Source organism: Etheostoma cragini, chromosome 15, assembly GCF_013103735.1.
Source record: "Etheostoma cragini isolate CJK2018 chromosome 15, CSU_Ecrag_1.0, whole genome shotgun sequence".
NCBI classification, from domain to species: domain Eukaryota; kingdom Metazoa; phylum Chordata; class Actinopteri; order Perciformes; family Percidae; genus Etheostoma; species Etheostoma cragini.
Window position 1 is genome coordinate 6422117 of NC_048421.1, and position 21873 is coordinate 6443989.

The window sequence follows — 21873 nt, forward strand, 5'->3', positions numbered from 1 at the left end:
TTAGAGAAGAATACTTTTATTTGAAATATATAACGTACATTTGACATTACAATACATGTCACCTCATGTATCAATTTATCAAAGTTTAAAAACAATATTTATCATATTCAGTATCAAAACGATTTGTAAAGACCAAAACTCAACTTGAACAGAAAAAGGAATGTCCACATCCAAAGTGCCCTCTGAAAAGATGCAAACACTTGCAAGAGGACTTATCCATGTCAGTTGCTGTCTGCATCGTCACTGATGATCCCCTGCAGGTTGGCCCAGTCTGTTGTTCTCCTGCGCCCTCTGTGTGAACTGGTTTCCTCATTACTGTCAGAGCCGGAGTTCAGAGTGTGCACATATGTCGAGGACGGAGGCTCGCACTTTTCCTGCCAGGCGGAGGCTGCTCTGCGTTTAGGTCGACCTGAGAGAGGGATCCACAATAGTGGTTCTAATAAATACATTTTTTCCCTTTTTGCATGTTCAATAAAATTATAAACAATACTTGTGCCTGAATCACGTCAACCACACACACACACACACACACACACACACACACACACACACACACACACACACACACACACACACACACACACACACACACACACACACACACACACACACACACACACACACACACACACACACACACACACACACACACACACAAATTGTATTACTATAGGTCAAGAGCGTTCAACATTTACAGCATTCTGGTGAATTTTTCTGCAACATTTGTGCCTTTTCTGCATAAAGTTAGGGGCAAATGTCTTAATGTAAAGGAGAATTATAGGTTTTTGGGGGGTTACATTGGCCGGTTTTGATTATTATATCGGTGTAAACTACACCTATGCTATGGTCCACTATGCACTTCTTGATCCAACTAGTTTATAAACTATAGATAATATTTAACAGTATGTGGTGTATGCAACATGTTTGATACTGCTTTGTATGGTGGACATTTTCCTATTTGAGAAATTAGTAAATGTCTAGTAGTTCTTTGTTTGTAAGAGTACAGTATGATAATGACAAACACTCAATTTAAAAGCGTACATTACAAATGAACATGTCATTTTTACGGTCTAGACATTTTATGTTATTTTATGTGCTGTCATGGTTGTTGGTGTCTGTAATGTTCTTTTATGCAAATGTGAAAAGCAAATTCCCCTGATGGCAATAAAGGTTGCAATTATTGAAATGGTTACCTTTTGTGGCAATGATGTTGCTGACATCAAGCTCTGCTAGTTCCTGAGTTTCCTCTCTTTTCATTCGGACTACTTTGCATTTCTTAACAGATGGCTGACCTGTGTGAAAAGACACAAATGCATGTTATCACTTTAACCCATGGTTCCCTGAGTTAATCATATTGTATCAATTTATCAAAAAACGCAACTTTTAAGCATCTTTTACAAATGGCACAACAAAGTGTACTGAAGGTTGTTTTGAAATTATTCTTTTATAAGGATACGAAAACCAAAACATTTCACTAAATAGTAGTTCAACACATGGAGAAAAAGGGGGAAATCAAGAAGTACAGAGGTAGGGCTTGGTAAATGTAATATTTTGTGTGTAAGTTGGGTGTCAAAGTGGCCTCCTGGTGACATCACAGAACATTAGGATTTGTTTTTTAGGGGCCACAAATTTCCCTATTCTCTTTTACCCCTTAGAATCAACATAAAATACATTCAAGCTACCTAAAAGTAGGCAAATATAAAATATATTGCAGGAATTATGCCCTGAATGTGTTGTCTTAACAATAATAATTTATACTGTTTATTGAGCCCCAGTGGGGAAATTACAATTTTCACTCCGTTTTGAAAACCCTACACAATGGCCTAAAATACACCCACACACATGCTCAGGACCTATACATGCACAAATGGAGAGATGTCAGAGGGAGTGGGCTGCCAGTGCTGGACCAGCACCCTGAACAGTTAGGGGGGTACAGTGCCTTGCTCAAGAGCACCTGGCAGAACCCAGGTGGTGAACTGGCATCTCTCCAGCTACCAATCCACACTCTGTACGTTGGTCCTTACTGAGCTACTGCCACCCCCAAAATGTATTCCCACTGACCATGGACACCAAGTTCTTCAAGCTCCTTCTTCAGAACGGCCACTTGGGAGCGAACAGAGCGACAGCCATCGAGGAGCTTCTTGTAATTGGGCCTCAGACCACAGAGAGAAATGTAGCGCTTGAGCCTCACAACAGCTTTGTCACCCTGCTGGATAATTTCGAGGACAGACAGGTTGTGAAGAAAATATGACATTTACCCTAACCCTACATTTACCTAATTTACACCCGTTTTAGTGATCCATTTTTTAAAACTTCAGCTTTGATTTTCTACCATTCATCTTGCATGCTAGCCTAGAAATCTAAACACACAGTAAAGGCAGCAAAGTTCTTTGCGACCAAGGTCAGTCTAGCAACTCTCCGTTTGCTTGCGAGTTGGAAACATTTTTGGTCAGGCCAATAACATTGTGTATTGAGTCGGTGGGCGGGCTTAACATAAGGACGGCAGAGTTACGGATGGTTCTGTGTAATTCCCTGCTACTTGAAAACAAAGGAGATGGCTGCTGCTAGCACACAGTGGCCTTTTGAATCGGCTTTGGTCTCAATTCTGGAGACTCTGAGGTGCTCTAAGCGATGTCACGCGTTTTAGGCTACAATATTTGTTGTTGCATACAGCAAACACCTCCTCATTATCTGCGAGCTGCCTGTTCCCCGGAACACACTGTAAAAAACACAGTCTCTGTAGACAGCCCAGGGTCTACAAACGGCAACAAAAACAAACTGTGTCCACATGCACCACAAAAGCATACACAAACAGTGTTTCAGCCAATAACTGACAAGAAGGATTTTGGGTTGGGGGGCATAGACATAATTTGGGTGGGGGGTTAGCGCGTGGAAGCACAGAAGGGAGGGGACACTTAGAACACACCTAAGCACTAAAGTCAGATGTGTTCGGAGTTTTGCCGACCGGATACGGCAATAGTTTAATTAATCAACTAGCGTTGCTCTGGTTGGTTGTAGTGCTGTCCTATTGCATGCTGAGGGAAAGATTTCAAACTTTACAAAGCTCGTTTGTTTTGATCTGACTAATTTAGATTGATGACATCACTTATGGGCTTACCTTTTGACCTGTGTCGCTTTTTTCTTTTTTCTGCTCTTTTTTCATGGTTTTCTTCTTTTTATCATCCTGTGAACTTTTTCCACTATTCTTTTCATCCTCAATTGAGGGGAGTGACGATGAATCAGATTCTAGGTCATCATCTTTCTTTTCCACAGAGACCTTTTCTTCTGCATTACACAAAGTCATATCACATGTAAAAAAATGTGAAAGTAATTAACATTTATTTATGGAATATGCAGGTATAAAGTTTGCATAGTCACCTTTTTCACTGTCACCTGAGGAGTCATTGCTGTTGTTTTTTTCACTCTTTTGTGACTTGCTATCCGTGTCGGTTTCATTCTCTTCATCGCTCTGCGGTGTCTTTCCTTGACTTGTATTGCTGCTTTTGGTTCCTTTGGTCTTAGTAGCATTTTCCCTTTTTATCACCATTTCTTTTGGACTGTCATCACACTCACTTTGATTCCCTTTTTTGTCGGACTTATTCATTTCCTCATCAGACGAGTCTTCACTGTTTATTTGCTGTTTACTGTTTCCATTCTTTACTGACTTGGAGTTTTTCACCTCTTGCTCTGCATCCTCAGATTCAGATTTAATTTGCGCTTCCTCCTCACTTCCAGTTTCAGATCCATCTTTGTCTTCCGATTCTATCATTAACCAGACAAGAAAAGACAACATTTCCTCGTTGGTGATGGTAATTGAACAAACCTCACTAGGGATTAACACAGACAAACTTAGGTTAACGTAGATCAGGAGTGAGTTTCATTAACAACTGATTTTTGATTGGCAATTGATAATCAATGCAATATTTTGTCATTTTAAAGCAAAAATACCAAACATGTATTGGTTCCAGCTTCTCAAACATGATGATCGTCTGCATTTGTCTACTCTATTTCACTGGGAACTGAATGTATTTGGGTTGTGGAAAGTTGGTCAGACAAAAGAAAACCTTTGATGACATCCCTAAGTACTGCTGGGCCATTTTCCCGCCCAACCCTTATTTAAAAATAAATCATTTTTTGCAGCTCTGGTGCCATTGCAAATCATAGTCCAGGACATATTTTTATTGAATAACTAAAGTTCAAAGTAAAACATGCTATAGATTATTAGAACTACAAGCTACATCTAAATGCAAAGAAAAAGAATTTACAACCTACCTGATGATGAGCTTGACTGACAACGAGATTTCTTTGCCCTTGATTCATCATCACCATTTTCTTTCCCACTTATGACCTCGTCCTTTTCCTTGTCCCTCTTCCTTTTGTTTCGGGGCTTTGCGGTCTCCAACTCACTTCCACTTTCATCCTTTTCCTATCAGGAAAAGGAACAGGGTGACAGTAATAACTACAGCACTAAATTATCCCCCTAACAAAGCTAAAACACTCAAAGAAACAAATAAAAGCTGTGTGGGATAGATCATTCTTATACCTGCATGTTCATGAGTTCCTCTTGAACCACCTGTTTCATGACATTCTTGGCCTCTTGACTTATAGATTTACATCCCACATGTGCCAGATATCGCCTTTTTAAAATTCCTAAGGTCAGTGTGCTGAAATAAGACATAAACAATGGTTACTCTACATCATGGTGCGTGAGGGAGGAGGCCATTGACAAACTTGAGTGTTTTTACCCACATTATACTGAGTGACTGTTTATGCTGATGAGCTGCTGTTAAAAAGGTAACTAAGTTTGTTTAATATTACAAGTAATCACTACTGGGATATTATGGAATATTAAATCTCAAATCATAGATTGTATCCATAAAATCTATTGAATGAAACTTCCGGCTTTTGTAAGTAAACTTTAACAAAATGGAGAACATTACTTGTGCAGCAAACTATAGTTTTTTAGGAACTACTGTTCATATCATTTTTTTGCAGTGGATTAAAACTACTATCAAGTTAAGAATTTATTTTTATAAGAAATTATTTACCATGTAGGTCTCTTTAAAGTGCACTGTGTCATAAAGTTAGAAGACTATGTGGCATTTGGTGTGTTTTTTGTTTGTTTTGAACAACTTTTAACCAATTGCAATTAAATTACTAAAAGAGAGGCTTGCACATTAATAACTAGATCCACTTTCAGCACTTCATCAAAATATTGTTCCACTGACTGAGATAGATTTCACGCACGCACGCGATTAACGCTATTTTTTGCGTTTAATGCGCAACGTGAAGCTGGTTTAAGATTATTTATTTTTTCAATTTATTAAATAGCAATGTTAAAACACGTATCGTTACGAGCCTGTGTTAAACTTTTATTACTGTATTGACAGCCTTGGTCCTTCACGTTAGCTGCATTACACCAAAGTTAGCAACAATTAAATCAACGCAGACACTCAATTAAAAGCGCTTAGGCCTGTGTAATGTTTCTCGGTACAAGCAACAGTTGATCAAGTAACTCCTAAATGCTTTAACTCTACCTGAGGTCCGGCTCATCACGGAGTTGACTGCAAACAAACTCGCTGATACCTGTTCTCTCCTTCTCGGACACCATCATTTCTGGCTATGGTGGTTTGTTTATGGCGGCAGCAGGACCCCAGGAAGTTACAGGAAGTGACGTCACACAAACCTACGTCCTTTCAAAATACAAAAATCAGAACCTTGGAAAATGTGTACCTTTTCTAGATATTAAGCAATCATAATAATAAATACTATGTGTATATATATATATATATATATATATATATATATGTGTGTGTGTTGTGTATGTTTTCTGTTTTATGTGTTAGAGTCCATTTCTTCCAAGAAAGCATGTTAACAAAAGACAAAGAAGCTAAAGTTGGATTTCACAAGTAATTTATTCAGAACAATCCCATGACCACTATTGGACGGAAAAGGCAAATTAGCACATATTTAAAGGTATTCCAAGGTGATTTTTATGAAGGGTCTGAGATACATATTGCTCTAATACAATGTTTTTTTCTTCTTCCAGTATTGTAGGAGTGATTAGGTTTACACAAGACACTGGTGAATATCAGAAAGGAAATGTGTATCCTCTCCCTGAGGAGAATAAAAATACAACCCAGTTTACTTTGCCTTTATCATCACTGTAAGGCCAGTTACTTTGAGCAAATTTCAGTGGGTTGGCGTGAAACATAAAGCGAAAGTGGAAGATCATGGCTCAGAATAAAACACAATATCAAAGAAATGGTCATGGTTCATCTTGAAACATTAAACTGAAATGTAAGTTCACTATTGAGTCATTTGCAGGAGTAAATTCAAAATTGGGTGTGCTATAAAGAGTCCGTCATATCGCTCCAAACATTTCCTCTCACTTGAGCACTAGTCAACACAAAGATTGCATTCAATACAAAAGTTAAATACCAAACAATAAATTAGGTTCATAAATTAATTATTAAAAACATCTTGAAGCAACAGCAGTAAGAATTTAAATAAAGAAAATGGAGCTGCTCAACAATCTCATTCATAGACAATATCCCTAAAAATGGCTACTCAGTTATATTCCAGTGTTAACATATCTAGACTAAAATTGACCGTCCTCTGTTTATCACTGTCAGGCAGCATATCAGTCTAACTTATGAAAAGGCAACAGATGATTTACAACCTGAATAAGTCAAACACAGAGGAGGGTGCCAGTGCATGTCATTAACGCCCACATTAACAGGTGCGGTGATAGTTGGGATTTTAGGCCTATTCAGTAACTTGCAGGAAGTTCCTTAATATTTTCAAAGTTATATTTATGCCAGTTTCATTTCCCAGGTAATTTCCTATTTAAATAATGTACAGAATTTGTTCTCTTGTAAACAGAAGCATCGTTCACATCGAAACAACTCTTACTTCAGTTACAGATCAGTCACCAACTCTTACATTTCTGTCGGGTGACACCTAAAAGACGTTTAATGATATAACTACCTACCGAGCTATTGCCACTTTCGAGGACATCTCTTTCATTCTAGCATCCAAGAAACAATGAACATACACAAAGTCAGTCTTCTGTGTCTTATGTTTTCACATTATTAGTCCTTATACACAGTTTGCTGACCGTGCCCTCTTTCATCATGCATTATATGCCTCCGTACGTGGATCCGTCTGACTCGCCTGTCGCCTCCTGACGCGCCCTCCTCCTCAGCTCCCGGTGATGAACCGGAGCCTCTTGAGTCTAAAAGGTGTAAGCCTCCTGGACCGAATCCTCTGCCGTTCTCATAAATGAGGATATTGAGGGTTTCTTCAAATATTCGAGCCTCAGGAAATTCCACCTAGAAACAATCAGTTCAGTTTCAGACCTGGTAATTTGTTTGGGGTGCAATAATTAATATAATACATTTCCCACCCTAGTCAAAGGAGTAACATTAATACTTATGACAAAAATAAGTAGCCGTAACAAAGTAACCTACTTTAATTACCATCAACAGCTTAAAAGAATAAAGGCTTAAGGACACTGAGGCATATAGCTTATAGCCAAGCATAGCAGCTAGCCTTGCATTGTCCCAGATATGTGTTAATTAGTTAAATGCAGAAGTGCTTCCCATCTTTGTGCTATGTCAAAATACTGCTTAAGGTCTTGGTTTGCACACTTGGCCATGCTTACTTTGGTCTGCTTCTTCTCTGTGGCATAGACAATGGAAGTGCAGCATACTTCAGCAATCTTTCGCCCTTCACCGTAGAAAGACCAGCAGCAGATCTCATCCCCGAGCACATCTTTGACAAACAGGACGCGGCCGTTAAATCGGAGCACGAGTTTGTCAAACAGTTCAATGTTCTTCAGCAGGTTATCATCAGAGTTGCTGGTCACAGGGGAAAGACAAAGAGCAAGTAAGTAATAAACTAAAATGATTAGTAAGCACTTTTTACTCAAAATGAAGTGATTTAGTGAAACACTGACACTTTTTTTTATGGCAGAATCTGGTTTGTAAAATTGCTTTTCAATCTCTCTCTGTGGGATAAATGCCACAGAGAGGCCTCAGTTTTTACCTGGTGTAAGAGTATTTGTTGTTTCCTCTGTTGTTCTGCAATTTTACTACCGGCTGTAGAAACAAGAAACAACCAGAAATCCAGGTAATATTGCAGTCTAAAAATGGAACATTGTATTCAGAAAGTGTGTTCTTACACAGTTAACAATGAAAAATACCATTAAAAACAGCAGACTAACATTTCCACAGCTCACAAGTCTAAATCTCTTCAAAACATCTATCTAAGTCTTTTTTTTTTTTAATTCTGCACGGAGGAACTCTGTCAAAAATTCAGTCAAACATTTGGTACACAGGAAAAGTAGGGTTTCACAGCTGCTACCCTGATACACACTTGTCAGTGGTCCATTTGATTAAGACAAAAAGACATTTACCTTTCTACAAGAAGCGATCATCTTCTGTTCTTCTTTGGCTGAGGTGATCATGGGAATACGACACACAGTTTCAAAGACATCCTTTTGCTTCTGAAGGAAAACAAAGAAAGGACATTGTAACACATTGGCAACTAACTGTTTCAACAACAAAAAAAATCATAATGTACTGTCTATCTTTATCTCAGTAATAATGTGAAACACCCATCAGAAGTGCCTCATTTAGTCTGACAAATAGCGGTTTACCTGCATGGCACTGAGGCAGTGCTGGACGAGTCCCTGGACGCGATAATACTGGGCCTCCTTCAGAACCTCATCCAGTTCCCTGTGCTCCTCTGGAAGTGGAACCGAGCCATCTCGTAGGAAGTTCAAAACCAGTCCAAAATGTCTGCCACACCTATCCAAAACTACCCAACCTGGGACAGCAGGGAAAAATAATTTAAGACATTTGCATTTTTCAGTAATCTTTGGTACTTTGTGTGGTAGGCCAGTGGCCCCATTCTACATCCAGTCATTTAGAAACAGCTTGCATAGACACACCTTTTCCACACAAAACAATCGTATAGGCCACACCATGACCACACAAGATAAAGTTGGTAGTGCGGACAATCCTGTTGTGTGTGAGAAGGAAACATCTTTCCTACCAGTCTCATTACAGTGTTTCAGGCGTTTGATCTCTTACAGCACAAAACTAGATCACATCACAAGTGTTGCTGTCCAAATTCAAAAAGTTGTAGAATGGCCCTCCGTTGTAGAAATCAAATTTTACATCTGAATGAAATACACTGAGTGATAAAAGATCAAGGCTTGAAGGTCCAATGTGTGGTAATTTCTCCCATCTAGCTTTGAGATCATATAACACAATCAACTTTCTCGCGCCGTGCAGTTCCAAGTGCGTGTTACAGCTACAGTAGTCTTCACACTTCAAAAAGCCGGTCTTTTGCTCTTTTCAATATCCTTTTTTGGGCGAAGAAGAAGACTCCTGTTTCTGAAAATTGGATTTTGAATACGTGTGGTCCTCCTTGTTTCCTTCTTCAACCTTGGCGCACCAGGAAGCGACAATACCCATTAGCAGATTAGCAGCACCAGTGAGTTTATCGTGTGACAGCAAAAACGCGAAAGGGCGAAGCAGTATACCCTGTATGTCCCTTACGGCTGACGTATTTCAACATGGCACATGAATGTGGAGCGTCTAACCCATTTCATGCAAATGGAAATGGAAAATTTCAACCGATTTTGATAATGAACAACTAAACACATTAAACACTGGACCTTTAAAAGGTGATATGTTAAAGTTATTTAGGAAATATTTAGTAATTTCAAATTCAGATCGCTGATATCAATGCACAGCCCTCAAAACATTAAACAATAACAGTGTGGATCCAGTAAAAAGGTTAGTGCTCACCAGACGGACACATCCACTCACCTTCTGAGTCTATGGAAACCTCTGTTCCTCCATTACATATGCTCCGCAAGAGACTGTCTTCCTTGCTTAACGTCTGGACGGTGGTATAATGCAGTGAGCCACCCACATTTAATTTGACATACTTGCTTCCTATCAGACCACGATTTCTGAGCTCATCTGTGTTGTGGAAGACAGGCGGGGAAACAGCAGACTGGGTAGAGTCAGCAGCGTGACTGCCTACTGAAGCCTCAGCAGACATGGGGCTGAAGAGTCACTTCCTGACTGCAATACAGAAGAATGTGATGGATTACAAGTGCAGGCTTGGACTACAAAAGTGTTGAATAATTCTTATGTACTATAAAAATACATAGTTACTATTTCAATTGTCTGTTAAAGGTCCCATGGCATAAAAATTGAGAAAAAGACTTCCGATATGGTATTAGGGGAACACTAAGGTCCATATAAAAGCATCCAAAGAGCACCATGTCACGGGACCTTTAATAGGCAGCAGATGCGGCATTACATCCAGCGTAAAATATGTACATAGCTTAAAACCTAACTATGTCCTTTCTTATAACAGCAAATATTTGGATGGGGACACTCCTACAAATGATGCAGTATGACATTCACACTCTTCGTGTATAGTCAACAAACTCAAGAACTTGTACTGGGAACAACGCTGGACCACAATATCTTCTCGTTCTCCACTAACTGGACAAAACAGTGATGTGCACATACCCTTCATGGCTATCAAATGATCATTTTATTTCCAAACTCCAAAACAAGTTATATTAACCTAATTGACTAAATATGCCTTAAATGTAAGTGCATCAGTAACTGACAAGCTTTTTCCACACCTCATCTCAGTGTGATTCAGGAAGCCCTTATTCTTTAATAGAATACGTTATCAACAGGAGCAGCATGCACATAGAATGTCCTGTCATCTGTTATCCCACAGCAGTGGTACAGCAGAACACAGCTAACGTTATCACCAAATGTAGGCGATTGTCAATTAGGGCTGGGCGATATGGAGAAAATTAAATATCACAATATTCCTGACCAAATACCTCGATGTCGATATTGTGTGGTTGACTATGGGTGCTTTCACAAAATGTTACATACACAATGGGATTTTTGATAAATATTCTCCAGAAATGAGGTAATGACTTAGTAGGTAAATAATAGAACAGCTAGAAAAGTTTGGTGAGTTCAGAAATGTACAGTTTACCTAGTTTCATATCACGATATCGATGCAACATCGATCTATTGCCCAGCCCTATTATCAATATAATGTTAGCATCTAAGCTGGCTACAACCACAAGTCACATTAGCTCAGAAATTGCTGAGATCCAGTTAACGTTAGCTAGTCGTTCGGATGATAGCTATATGCTATGTTATTAGTCTAATAAAATCAAATCATATTAGGTTAAGTTAACTAGCTTATTAAAATGTACTTACCACACTGAACATTCAAGGGAGCTGCAAGAGTGAACCTAACGTTAGATCAGCCGAGATAGCTAAATGTGTAACGTTAATCAGCCAGCTATTGATAACTAGCTATCTAGCTAATACTAACAGCCCGTAACGTTAACACACAAGTGAAGTTACAACGCAGCTAGCTAACGTTTGACATCTCATTTTAATCGTAGCCAGCCTAACGTTAGCTAGCGTTAAATCATAGAGGCTAACGACGGCTATTCTAACGTTAGGCACGCATTAAGTTAGCAATGCTTCTTTGTTTTGTATCGCCTTTTGGGTGAAATTTCAGAAACTAGACATTAAAAAGTGCTAACTGCTAAATTAAGAACGGCCAATTCCATTGTTGGACATAAAGATTATTAACTGATGCTAATAGGATAAGCTTAGTAGGTCACTCGGAAACGAAACTCGCACATCTTCTTCCGCTGCTGTCTTCTTCTTCTTCTACGTCATTTTGGTGTTAAACAGCAACTTGTGATGGGAATTAGCGCCTCCCATGAGGATGGAAGCGTGTGTTTCCAATACAGTACACACTGGTGACTTCAAATATTTTTTATCCTGTTACTCTCTATGACTACATATGACTGTGACACCGAGATAGTTGTATACATTTACATAAATGATCACGACACGATTATGTTCCTTATCATCGATTGGTCAGCGTAGAGTGAAAAACCTGATTGTATTTATAACCATGGCTCTTCTTTACTGCACACTAGTGGTCACAGTGAAGAACTGCAACTGTGGCTAATGCAAAGTAATATCAGTATAAATTGTATTAAAAATTATAATATGTACAACTTGTACTAGTGTGATTTTTGCAAATAACAAAAGTAAAATTTGATCAACAATTTCCTGATGTTACTTAATGTTTGATGTTCATCAAGCGGGATGAAAATGACCTGAATGGTCATTTTCTATTCAGATTGATTTAGAGTCATGTGCGTTTACTGCCCTCTAGTGGTCAAAATGAAGAAATGCAACATTAAACTCGTCAAGGTAGCAACAACAAGCCACCACTTCCGGTAATACATTACAAAATAAAGTGATTATCATTATTCATTAGGGTTCTCAATTAGGGTTTTCAAAGTTATACTTTTTTATCATGGTTTTAATGTTTGTTAATCCCATGCTTACACGTCCAGTAAATACTTCCAAAATAAAGTGACCAAACTAGAGCAATCAAGGTAGAATAATGATGCACACAAATTATCATGACAACTTTAAAGTATATTTTCATTTCTGAATCTAAATATTAAAGTGGTCTGTGGGTAAACCTAAGCCATAAAAGTTAAAAATGATCTCTGAAGCATATAGCATAATTTTCCTATTGTGATATTTTTTTCAGTGGACAACTTATATATGTATCAATATGATGCATGTTTTTGAATGCAAAATGTATATATGGCATTGCTAATTGGAAAAATAAAAGCTGATTTCTACAGGTTTTACACCATTCAACAGATACTTTATTTCCAGGTTACTGCCTTCAAAAGAGTGTATTCATATATGAAGCAAAGAAATGCTACTGATAATAAGAGAAGAATTAAGTCTACAAAGCAACAGTCTTCTGGATCCTTCATTTGGAACAGCGAATAAGACTATATTCACTGTTCAAACAATCAGTTGTAAATAAATACATAATGCATCACAGCAAGCAGCCAAGTTTGTAATTTTTCATCAACATAGTGCATACAACATCAAATCTGATAACAATGATAACTGTCAATAACTATAATGATAATGGCAAGATTGAGCAGAAGCAATATCATTTACAATCAGTGCATGCTTTAAGCATAATGACATTCATGTCCTCACCTTTTCAATATGTGTCATGACACTGGGTGACTATGCACTCCAGAAACAGCGAAGAAGAAAATAAGCTGCTTTTGTAAACAGTACTGCAACAACAGATGAAACACTTAGAGACATTAAATTATTCAACATTATATTTTGGCACAGAATTTTCATTACATATATAATGAAAATATATAACCCCCAGCCACCTTGTATAAGTGTATATATTAGGCTTATATATATAATTTAATATATATACCAACCTCAATCAATATTTAGTCAGTTATTTACATTCAATTTGTGTGTTTGTGTTACAAAGAGAGAGAGAGAGAGAGAGAGAGAGAGAGAGAGAGAGAGAGAGAGAGAGAGAGAGAGAGAGAGAGAGAGAGAGAGAGAGAGAGAAAGAGTGAGAAAGAGTGAGAGGGAGAAAGACAGTGAGAGTGTAAATGAGTGAAATGAGTGTGTCGATCTCAAACCTTTTCTCATGATTGAAAGTAAAGTATTCTTCCCTTTTACTGTTACACTTAAAAATGTAACATGAGCCACTCAGAACGAAATAAAAACATCCAGTGTGTGTATGTGTATGCTCATGACTGTAACTTTTGATAGTTACAAATAAAGTATTGCCAAGTTATTTAATGCTTTGGCCTCATAATAATTTAACTTAATAACTAATACATCCATTTCCCTTCCCCCTTTTTTACCTCACCTGTTTTTATGCCTCCCAAACTGTTTTTGCTTCTTATTTGTTATCGATTTCATACCTTTCATAAGGCACCAGTCCAAGTGATACAGAAAGCTGGACCGTGAAGTAGGACCCATGTTTGGGAGACCACCATATCAGTGCAACAAATCAAAGTAAAGCACTTCCACAAATTTATAAACCAGGGATACAGAGATGGTAAAACAGAAAGATAATTATAATGAATATTAAAAGGGGAGTGAGGCCTTATAATACAATTTAATCTGTCTACTAAAAGAATTGAATCTTTTGGGGATTTTCAAGTCTCACCAAGACATTTTCTCCTTTAAATGGATACTTCATACTCCCGCGTATCCTGTGGGCAAAGTAAGAAATCCTTCCATAAAAAAAACATGTAAGACATTTAGTTCATAAACAAATATATATAAACAGTCTAAAGTTTCTGTTAAAACAGGAAAAGGAAAAGTTTAAACTATCAGCCTTCTACTCACCCCTGCCTCATACAGCGGGTTGTTGAAGTCAGACTCGACTGTGATGGGGCTGTAGGAGTGTGTGTGAGAGAGAGACTTCCAGAAGAGCGGCTTCCATTCTAGTCTGCAGATGCTGTAAGTGAGGAAAATACAATAACACATGAGCACACAAATGAGGGCTACAGTTTTTTTTATAATTGTGAAACAAGGATTCAATGCCACTTTGGTTCCCCAGGTTACTCACTTTGTATAGTACATGTAAATTCCTCCAATCAGGAGGATGACCAGGATGATTGGCAGAATAATTGCCAAAGCAATGTTCTCACTCAGGATCTGATGGGACGGCTCGAATGACTGGGACACTGGGAAATAGTCAAAGAGGGATCACAAAAAAAAGCTTTCTTCATCAGCCGTAATGTTTTTCTGCTCACAATGTACTCTTAATTTAATTACTAATCTAAAAATGTCAAACACAATAAAAAGAGCCTGTCTGCCTCTGGAGAAACTCTATGTTTTAGTATTAGCACTTTAATTTCATTGCTAAATCTAAATTGTCTAAAAACTAAATCTGATAACTGTCCTAACGTTACTTTTTATGACTTTTCGGGCATTACTTGCACTTTTCATTTAGTAAAGTACATTAAAATGTTAGATGTAAAAGATGTTGTATCTCCTCAGACAGAAAAAAAAAAAACTGTTGTAGCAGCGTCAAAGACACCACTAAATATTGCCATCACAAGGAATTCCACTTGTCTTTAATAGTATGTCTAAAGACCAATTTTACTTTATACACATCACAAATAGTAGAAGAAAAACCACCTTCTAATTTATGATCATCCAAAAGCTCCTCATATGCCACTGTTTGAAATAAAGGGAAGAGAAAGAGAAGTACAATAAATTATTGAATATCATATCTGGATGTCCTAAATGCACAGTTGGGAATCACATTACCATATTTTCATTCAGGTCTATGTTCTTTTACCAAACTAATGGCAGACAAGGACATAATATCTTCATAATCAACAAACGTTGAAACATAAAATTGATAAAGACAGTGAATCTTAAAAACGTAACCTCATTATTTCAAATCTGGACACACTAAATAAGATTTGTCAAGCCGTTTTCATGTTCTGTTCCTGGATTGAAAAGAAGGTCCGGTGACAATGATAACCTTTACCTTTGCAGAAGGGCGGTGGGCTGTTCCACTGAGAGGGATGGCCGGGAACACAGCTGATAATGACCTCGCCGATGAGTTCGTAGCCCTCATAACAGAAGAAACGCAGAGTTTCTCCTGCCTGGTAGCTGTGCTTGTACAAGGTTTGGTAACCATTGTCAGGGACACCAGGGTTTGGGCATGGGTCATATTTTACTGTTCAGAGCACACATAAAGACACAGTGAATGTTGCAGTTCATTTTCAAACTTGACAGCAGAAAGCATCATAAACACACACCCACCAGAGGGAAGGAAAGGGACTTACAGACACACTTTGGGCTGCGGTCGCTCCATTTGGGGGTGCCAGTGTCTCGTCCGTGGCAGGAGATTTGGCTTGGACCTTCCAGTTGATAACCCTGGTTACAAGAGAAACGAACCACTGTTCCAACTGCGAAACCTGCTTCGGGGCGCACTGAGCGCGCTCCGTTTACCACCTCTCCTGGGTCAGGACACTGCTGGACTGTGGGGGACACAGTGGGACGGCATTTAACGTGATCCTGCCATTGGACTTCATCAAATATAGTTCAATGCAAAGAACAGAGGAGAAACGGCACCTTGACTGCATTAAATGTTAATGACACAAGTTAAAGACCTGGATGAAACCGGGATGCGGTTGTCTAACAATAAATCTAAAAACATCACAATAACTTTTACATTTATTCATCTTATCTTCTTCATCACAACAATCATTTTTTAGATTAGATTAGACTTTATTGTCCACCTTAGTGGAAATTTGTCTTTCTTAGTTATTACATACAGATCCCAGTCCTGAAGATCTTTAACATCTGTCCCACTACTTGTCTCACCTTTGACACATGTAGGTGGACTGCTGCTCCAGGAGAGGTCCCACTGGCAGGTGATGATGTCAGAGCCACTGATGTCATATCCTGGTTGGCACTGATAGGTCAGCACACTGCCTCTCACTGGGGAGGAGTGGGACGAGCTGATCCAGCCAAAGTCAATTTTAGGGAGAGTGGGGCAGGTGTCGTTTGGCTCAACCTCTGGTTGAATCAGACAGAGAGAAATTAAATAAATTAAAACAGGTTGTTTATGATCTCTTCTTCTGTGGTGGCAGACTTCACTTGTCCTGATAGACGTTTACACAGGCATTAAACCTAGCGTACACCCTTACATGTAGCGTATATAATGATGGCATGAGACTGCCTCTAAAACAACCAAGATGGTGTTGTGCTAGCAAAATGGTTGTTAGTGTTGGTGTGCCTACCTGTTCTACTTTAATAGGAAACTTAATCTATCGATACATGGGTAGAATTTCTGTCTCAGAAAACAGAATCTTACAAGCCCACAATGATTTTAGCCCTGTCAGGTATACATCTAGACTGTGGAGACATTGGCGCTCCTGTTTGTATATTACAGGTGAAGGTTGTTCACCTTTTTTTAATTTAAATGAAGTGTACTGTATATTTATTGCTATGTTAATAAATGGTGTCATTCTTAATGTACAATGGACCCTCCATTTGTGTCTGAATGAAGTCATTATTATATATTATTATTATTATTATTATTATTATTATTATTATTATAAAACAGTTACTTAAGAAGGGCACTTACCACGGTAATGAATGAGGAATCCCTGACTCAGGATGAAACTGGAATCATCTGGATCGCTCTGAAACTGAATGGTTACTTCTGACCCCCCAGACACAACCTGAAAACGCTCTCTGGATCCCAGATATTGTCCGATCACATGGGACATTAGATCACGTCCGTCAAAAACGGTCAGCACATCAGTGTGGCGGATGTTTAAACTTTAAAAAGGAAAGACAAAAATAAATAAGAGTAATTTGGTTTTACTTCAGTTTTTTTAGAAGATGAGCAGTCCACCCACCTGCCACATTTTATTAGCCAGTAAACAGTACAAAGAGGAAAGGCAGGAGAGGCAGAAGACATGTAAAGCTGCAACATCTTATCTTACTTTTTCTTTTAGGTACAATTTACATATATACAAAAGCCTATTCAGCATAATCTATGTACCATCTGTAAATACACATTTGTCACAATGTAAACGTGCTATTAGTAGAAAATATAATAATAACATTTGTTGAAGGTGTGTATATTTTGTGGTGCACGCATAAGTTGAATTTGACAACAGGATGCTGGTTAAATTGATTATTGTTCATTAAAGATTTTTGCAATTCTTTTGACAATCAAATGAATTGCTGATTCTATTACACTAATGGAATACAGTACAGCAGGTTTCCTGTTCTACCATCTCCTACCACAGGTTTTCTTTAGTTCAAACATATTGTATGGCAAACCCTTGGCATGTAAGATATCATTTGGCAGTACGAGGAGATTGTTCTACCCATTAAACTAAACATTAAATTTGCTTATCCTGCTTATGCTTAGAGCATACACCGTGCTGAAAACATCACACTTTAAAGACAATGATTGTAGTATTTGGGTTTCAAAATCTGTAAGATATCTTTTTGAATGTAGATAGCATGACAAATAATACAACATATTGTATACTGTGGTATTAAAACATGTTCTATATGAGTAAAAATCCGTCAGATTGACAACCTACATATAACTTTCCAATGGTTTCATTCAGTGTGTGAAATGCACGGTTGGATCACTGGCTCAATTGTTATCCAGGCCATTATTACAGTACATGTATGTAATAACTGTCCTGCTGTGGCACCTTCTGGTCACAGTGAGAATTAGAATTTAGCAAAAAAGAAATTTACTACTAAGTTAATTTAGCTAATTTATTTGTGATGTAAGTAAGACAGCATGCAATTATTGAATTTGCTGATACATACAAACACAAAACATAAACAAACAAGTGGATACTTTTTAATTGCCAACAACTTAAAGCAATACTCACATCTGGACATCCAGTTCAATGCGTTTCTCCTCGTTGCCATGGATCTGCCATACACAGTCTTGCCCCTTGGAGTAGCTCTGGGGCCAATCAGGAGACAGGATGGTACCCGACGGCTCGGTCAACTCCCCTCCACACAGAGCTTGCAGAACAGAAGAGAGGAGAGAAAGTGCAGTGAGGACGTGGACTGGGAGACAGAGAGAATGATGAAAGGTGTGATGAAAAATCAGCAGAAACTGAAAAAGGAAAAGCAACTGGAGGAAAATGAATTATAAATGGAGGGAGAGAAAATAAGATACAGTAAAACGATCAAGGAGAGATGATAAAGATTTCTTATCCCTCATTTTTTAAGCAGTCAAAGAGATTCCACTCTCAGAGAGACAGCCCTCCTTCATACTTGGATGCTCTTGAATATCACCAACCGACTATTGACTACCAACTATCGACTCTGGACTACCATGACATGACCTCTTAGCCATGCAGAGCACTAAAGTTACCAATATCCCACCATTCACCTCCCAGTACTGTGTACGAGCTCCAATGCTGAAATACCACACAGCATATGGCTTTCAGAATGTCTTTCGCTTGGTTAAAACTACAGCACCTGTGTTTTCATCCAGGCCCTGACCCAGTGCTATGTCTCTGCCAGTTTTCTATCCGCCACAGTCTCTCTGTTGCTCTTACTTTTCACAGCATGCCAGAAGTTTAGCAGATGACAGAGTCACCGTGGCTGTAGTCGTCAAGCTACAAACATCTTAACACTTCAAGCACCCATTTCAACACAGTACAATTTGAATATTATTGGATCAAATGACTTTCTCACTCTATGCAAAAATCCTACAAAGCTCAGTATGTTTTTGAAATGTGGATTAGGAGAAGATTTTGCTAAATCAAGCCCAGAAACAACAGATAAAGGGAAACGAATAAAAAAGTTTGTAATTCTGATTGAAGAGATAAAAATAATTCCAAATAATCCCAAATCTTACCTTTGCAAACAGGCTCGCTGTCATTCCAGTGGGGATTGCTGGGGTCGACACACTCAATCGTGCCCGAACCTTGCTCCATGACAAAGCCTGGGGAGCAGGTGAAGGTAACAATGGTGCCCAGCTGATATGTGATGTCACTGCTGCTGAAATTTCCATGGGGCATGTAGGGCTCCCAGCAGTGTTCATCATCGAAAGCTAAAAAAAGATAAAAAGAAAAAGTATTTCCCAGTTCCCTAAACGTTACGTTCTCCTGCTCGACAAAAGGAAGCAATCATGCCATTTAATTCAGGAGGGAGCAGTGTCGCTTTTCATTTGGGATGACCCAGAATCTCAAACCCTCATGGCTAGAAATAGCCCAGATGTGAGGCAATAAAAGCTTAAGCAGTGAGCATCTCCAAAGTCTAAAATAAATCCCACTGGAGCGTGGGCAGACTGTAAGCACTTATACGGCTCATTATAGCCCTCTTAAACATAACAAATTAGTGAGAAGTTAGTCTTGGTTTTCTAGAAACTTGATCCATTCCCTCTTTAGATATTATCTACTGTACACTATATGATTTACCTAACTAAATGATCTATAACTTGTCAAGAGAAAGATCCACCAGCCAAAAGGTTTTTTGAGATAAAAATAACAACATGTGACACTGAGGCTGTCAAATTATTGTAATTGGTAAACTCTGGAAGTGTATTAAATATGATACAATAACACAATTAGGATGTGCAGCAAGACACTGACTTTGTATTTTGCTGAGTGTTGAAAAGAAACTTGTCTCTGCTCACCTTCGTATCGCAGTGCGAGAAGCAGAGGGATGGAGGAAGAATCAGCTGTGAGCTCCAGGTACAGTGTGGAGCTCTCACTCAGCAACCCACGTTCTGGGACATCATCCAGGTCTGAGTCAAAGAGTGGTGGAGACAGGGAACTGTTTCCACCGCGCACAATTAACCTGAGAGAAACAAACCAAAAGGTAAGCTTGAGTGGAGAAGGACATGTCATGATCAGCGTCTGAATTGAGTATTGAATGAATGTGCATGGATAGCAGATTAAATGCAATTTACATCCTTTGTCTGGTTTAACATATAGGACACTGGTGTAAAATAGTAACCATTTTGCTTTGGTCAAGGATACTGTATAGTTATATATCAATACATGTTTGAAATCTAAATTTTTCATTTCTTTTGTAATGCTTAAATCAAGGTCTTCATTCAATTAAAAAGAAGTTGTAAGAGTTTATTTTCCTTGTTTACATATGAGATAACCAGTTGGTGATTATCTATAATGCTGGCCTATCATTAAAGAATGATGTGTGAGAAAAAAAATGTAAATGACAGTCTACCAAGCTTATATGGGGAAGGTTTAGGCAAAAAACACTTTCTTTGGCATTATGGACAACGTATTACCCAGAACTTTCATGGAAAGAAACTTGTAGGTAATGCGATTTTTACTATTGTCTGTCTAGCATAAATCCAGTAGCTTTGGGGATGTTATATTTTAAAATGGATCAGTTTGCTTTAATAATTCAACAACATTAAAATGACAATTAAAAAAAATTAAGGAAAGGAAGGAAATACTACGTATCACATATCACAAACAGATTATGTGGTATACAAAGTAGTGGAAACACAAACTTACTTATCATCATCTTCATCCAGCGCAATCCTCTCAAAATGTAGGTGGAGTCGGTGTCCCTCTTTGGCTTCTATTAACCAGTGGCAGCTCAGGTTGTTTCCATTACTGTGGTTGCTGACAGATGGTGGGGGTGGAGACAGTATTCGGCCAACTGTGGCATTACGAATCCACCCTCCACAAGACACAGCTATAGAAAAATAATATCCCACATATTATTTTCCAAAGTCCATCACCTTAACAATCACAACGTTTCCAAACACTAGCCAGTTCTGTATCTATGTTTATGAGTTTACTGACCGACACATTGTGGCTCAGGAGTGCTCCAGTGTGGTTGTGTTGTGTTGACACAGGTAGCAACCTCATGGCCGCGCACCTGGAAACCTGGATCACAGTGGAAGTGGGCCTGACCTCCAGGATGGATGTCGGTCACTGTCACTCCGCCACCCTCAGGAGACAGAGGGAACTGGCAGGACAGCAGAAAGGCTGTTGGTGTTGATGAAACAAGAAGGAAATTCAATTTATTATGTAAAATGGAAGAATAAAAAGATGAGGTTTAATGTTAAAAAAAGTCCTTTTCTCTACAGCTCATCCATTTCTAGCACCTCTTTCATCTACACTTTACCATGCTGTCAAAACTCACAAACACCTAGTTAAGCATTTAGGTAACACCCTGAGAATGGAACGGGAGTTTAAAAGCATATCCAGAGATGCCGACAACATAAACTTACAGTATACCAAACTGACTGAGACCCTTCACAGACATCTTCTCATTCACACTTTTCATATCTCTGACCATTCAGCTTCCCCTCCATATTCTAGGCCAATATTGTTGTAATGAGTGATTTAAATCCATTTTTTTGTCCCTTTGTTTGATTGGACAGGTGTATATAGGTTGGAATCAAACCTTAAATCTTCATATCTATCAGTTC

General features: G+C 38.5%; 3 protein-coding genes across 7 annotated transcripts in view; all 3 read right to left on the minus strand.

Moving 5' to 3' along the window:
• Positions 1 to 5670, minus strand: hirip3 (HIRA interacting protein 3). Of its 4 annotated transcripts, none has more exons than XM_034893492.1 (8): positions 5538 to 5670; positions 4544 to 4664; positions 4273 to 4426; positions 3394 to 3762; positions 3119 to 3285; positions 2062 to 2206; positions 1194 to 1292; positions 1 to 409 (listed from the first exon to the last, which is right to left on the minus strand). In XM_034893492.1, exons 1-8 carry the CDS (start codon positions 5612 to 5614, stop codon positions 222 to 224), a joined length of 1320 nt encoding a protein of 439 aa, XP_034749383.1. In that variant the 5' UTR covers positions 5615 to 5670; the 3' UTR covers positions 1 to 221. The 4 variants fall into 4 exon arrangements, with proteins under 4 accessions (XP_034749383.1, XP_034749382.1, XP_034749381.1 ...); XM_034893491.1 differs by having other exon boundaries at positions 2062 to 2209; XM_034893490.1 differs by having other exon boundaries at positions 3379 to 3762.
• Positions 4507 to 21873, minus strand: part of sez6l2 (seizure related 6 homolog (mouse)-like 2) — a 24593-nt gene continuing 7226 nt past the window's right edge. The window contains exons 7-19 of one of the 2 annotated variants that reach the window (XM_034893487.1): positions 21242 to 21427; positions 20948 to 21131; positions 20098 to 20261; positions 19318 to 19512; positions 18335 to 18473; positions 17056 to 17252; positions 16290 to 16484; positions 15749 to 15943; positions 15448 to 15639; positions 15090 to 15128; positions 14515 to 14632; positions 14292 to 14403; positions 13674 to 14155 (exon numbers count right to left, since the gene is read on the minus strand). In XM_034893487.1, coding sequence (XP_034749378.1) covers positions 14126 to 14155; positions 14292 to 14403; positions 14515 to 14632; positions 15090 to 15128; positions 15448 to 15639; positions 15749 to 15943; positions 16290 to 16484; positions 17056 to 17252; positions 18335 to 18473; positions 19318 to 19512; positions 20098 to 20261; positions 20948 to 21131; positions 21242 to 21427 — 1946 coding nt within the window. In that variant the 3' untranslated portion in view covers positions 13674 to 14125. Of the gene's footprint in view, positions 4518 to 13673; positions 14156 to 14291; positions 14404 to 14476; positions 14633 to 15089; positions 15129 to 15447; positions 15640 to 15748; positions 15944 to 16289; positions 16485 to 17055; positions 17253 to 18334; positions 18474 to 19317; positions 19513 to 20097; positions 20262 to 20947; positions 21132 to 21241; positions 21428 to 21873 lie in introns of those variants that run through there. The other variant, XM_034893488.1, reaches the window with a different exon arrangement.
• On the minus strand, positions 5897 to 11769 carry kctd13 (potassium channel tetramerization domain containing 13). Its single transcript, XM_034893494.1, has 7 exons — positions 11280 to 11769; positions 9843 to 10103; positions 8663 to 8832; positions 8420 to 8509; positions 8050 to 8102; positions 7667 to 7862; positions 5897 to 7334 (listed from the first exon to the last, which is right to left on the minus strand). Exons 2-7 carry the CDS (start codon positions 10078 to 10080, stop codon positions 7095 to 7097), a joined length of 987 nt encoding a protein of 328 aa, XP_034749385.1. The 5' UTR covers positions 10081 to 10103; positions 11280 to 11769; the 3' UTR covers positions 5897 to 7094.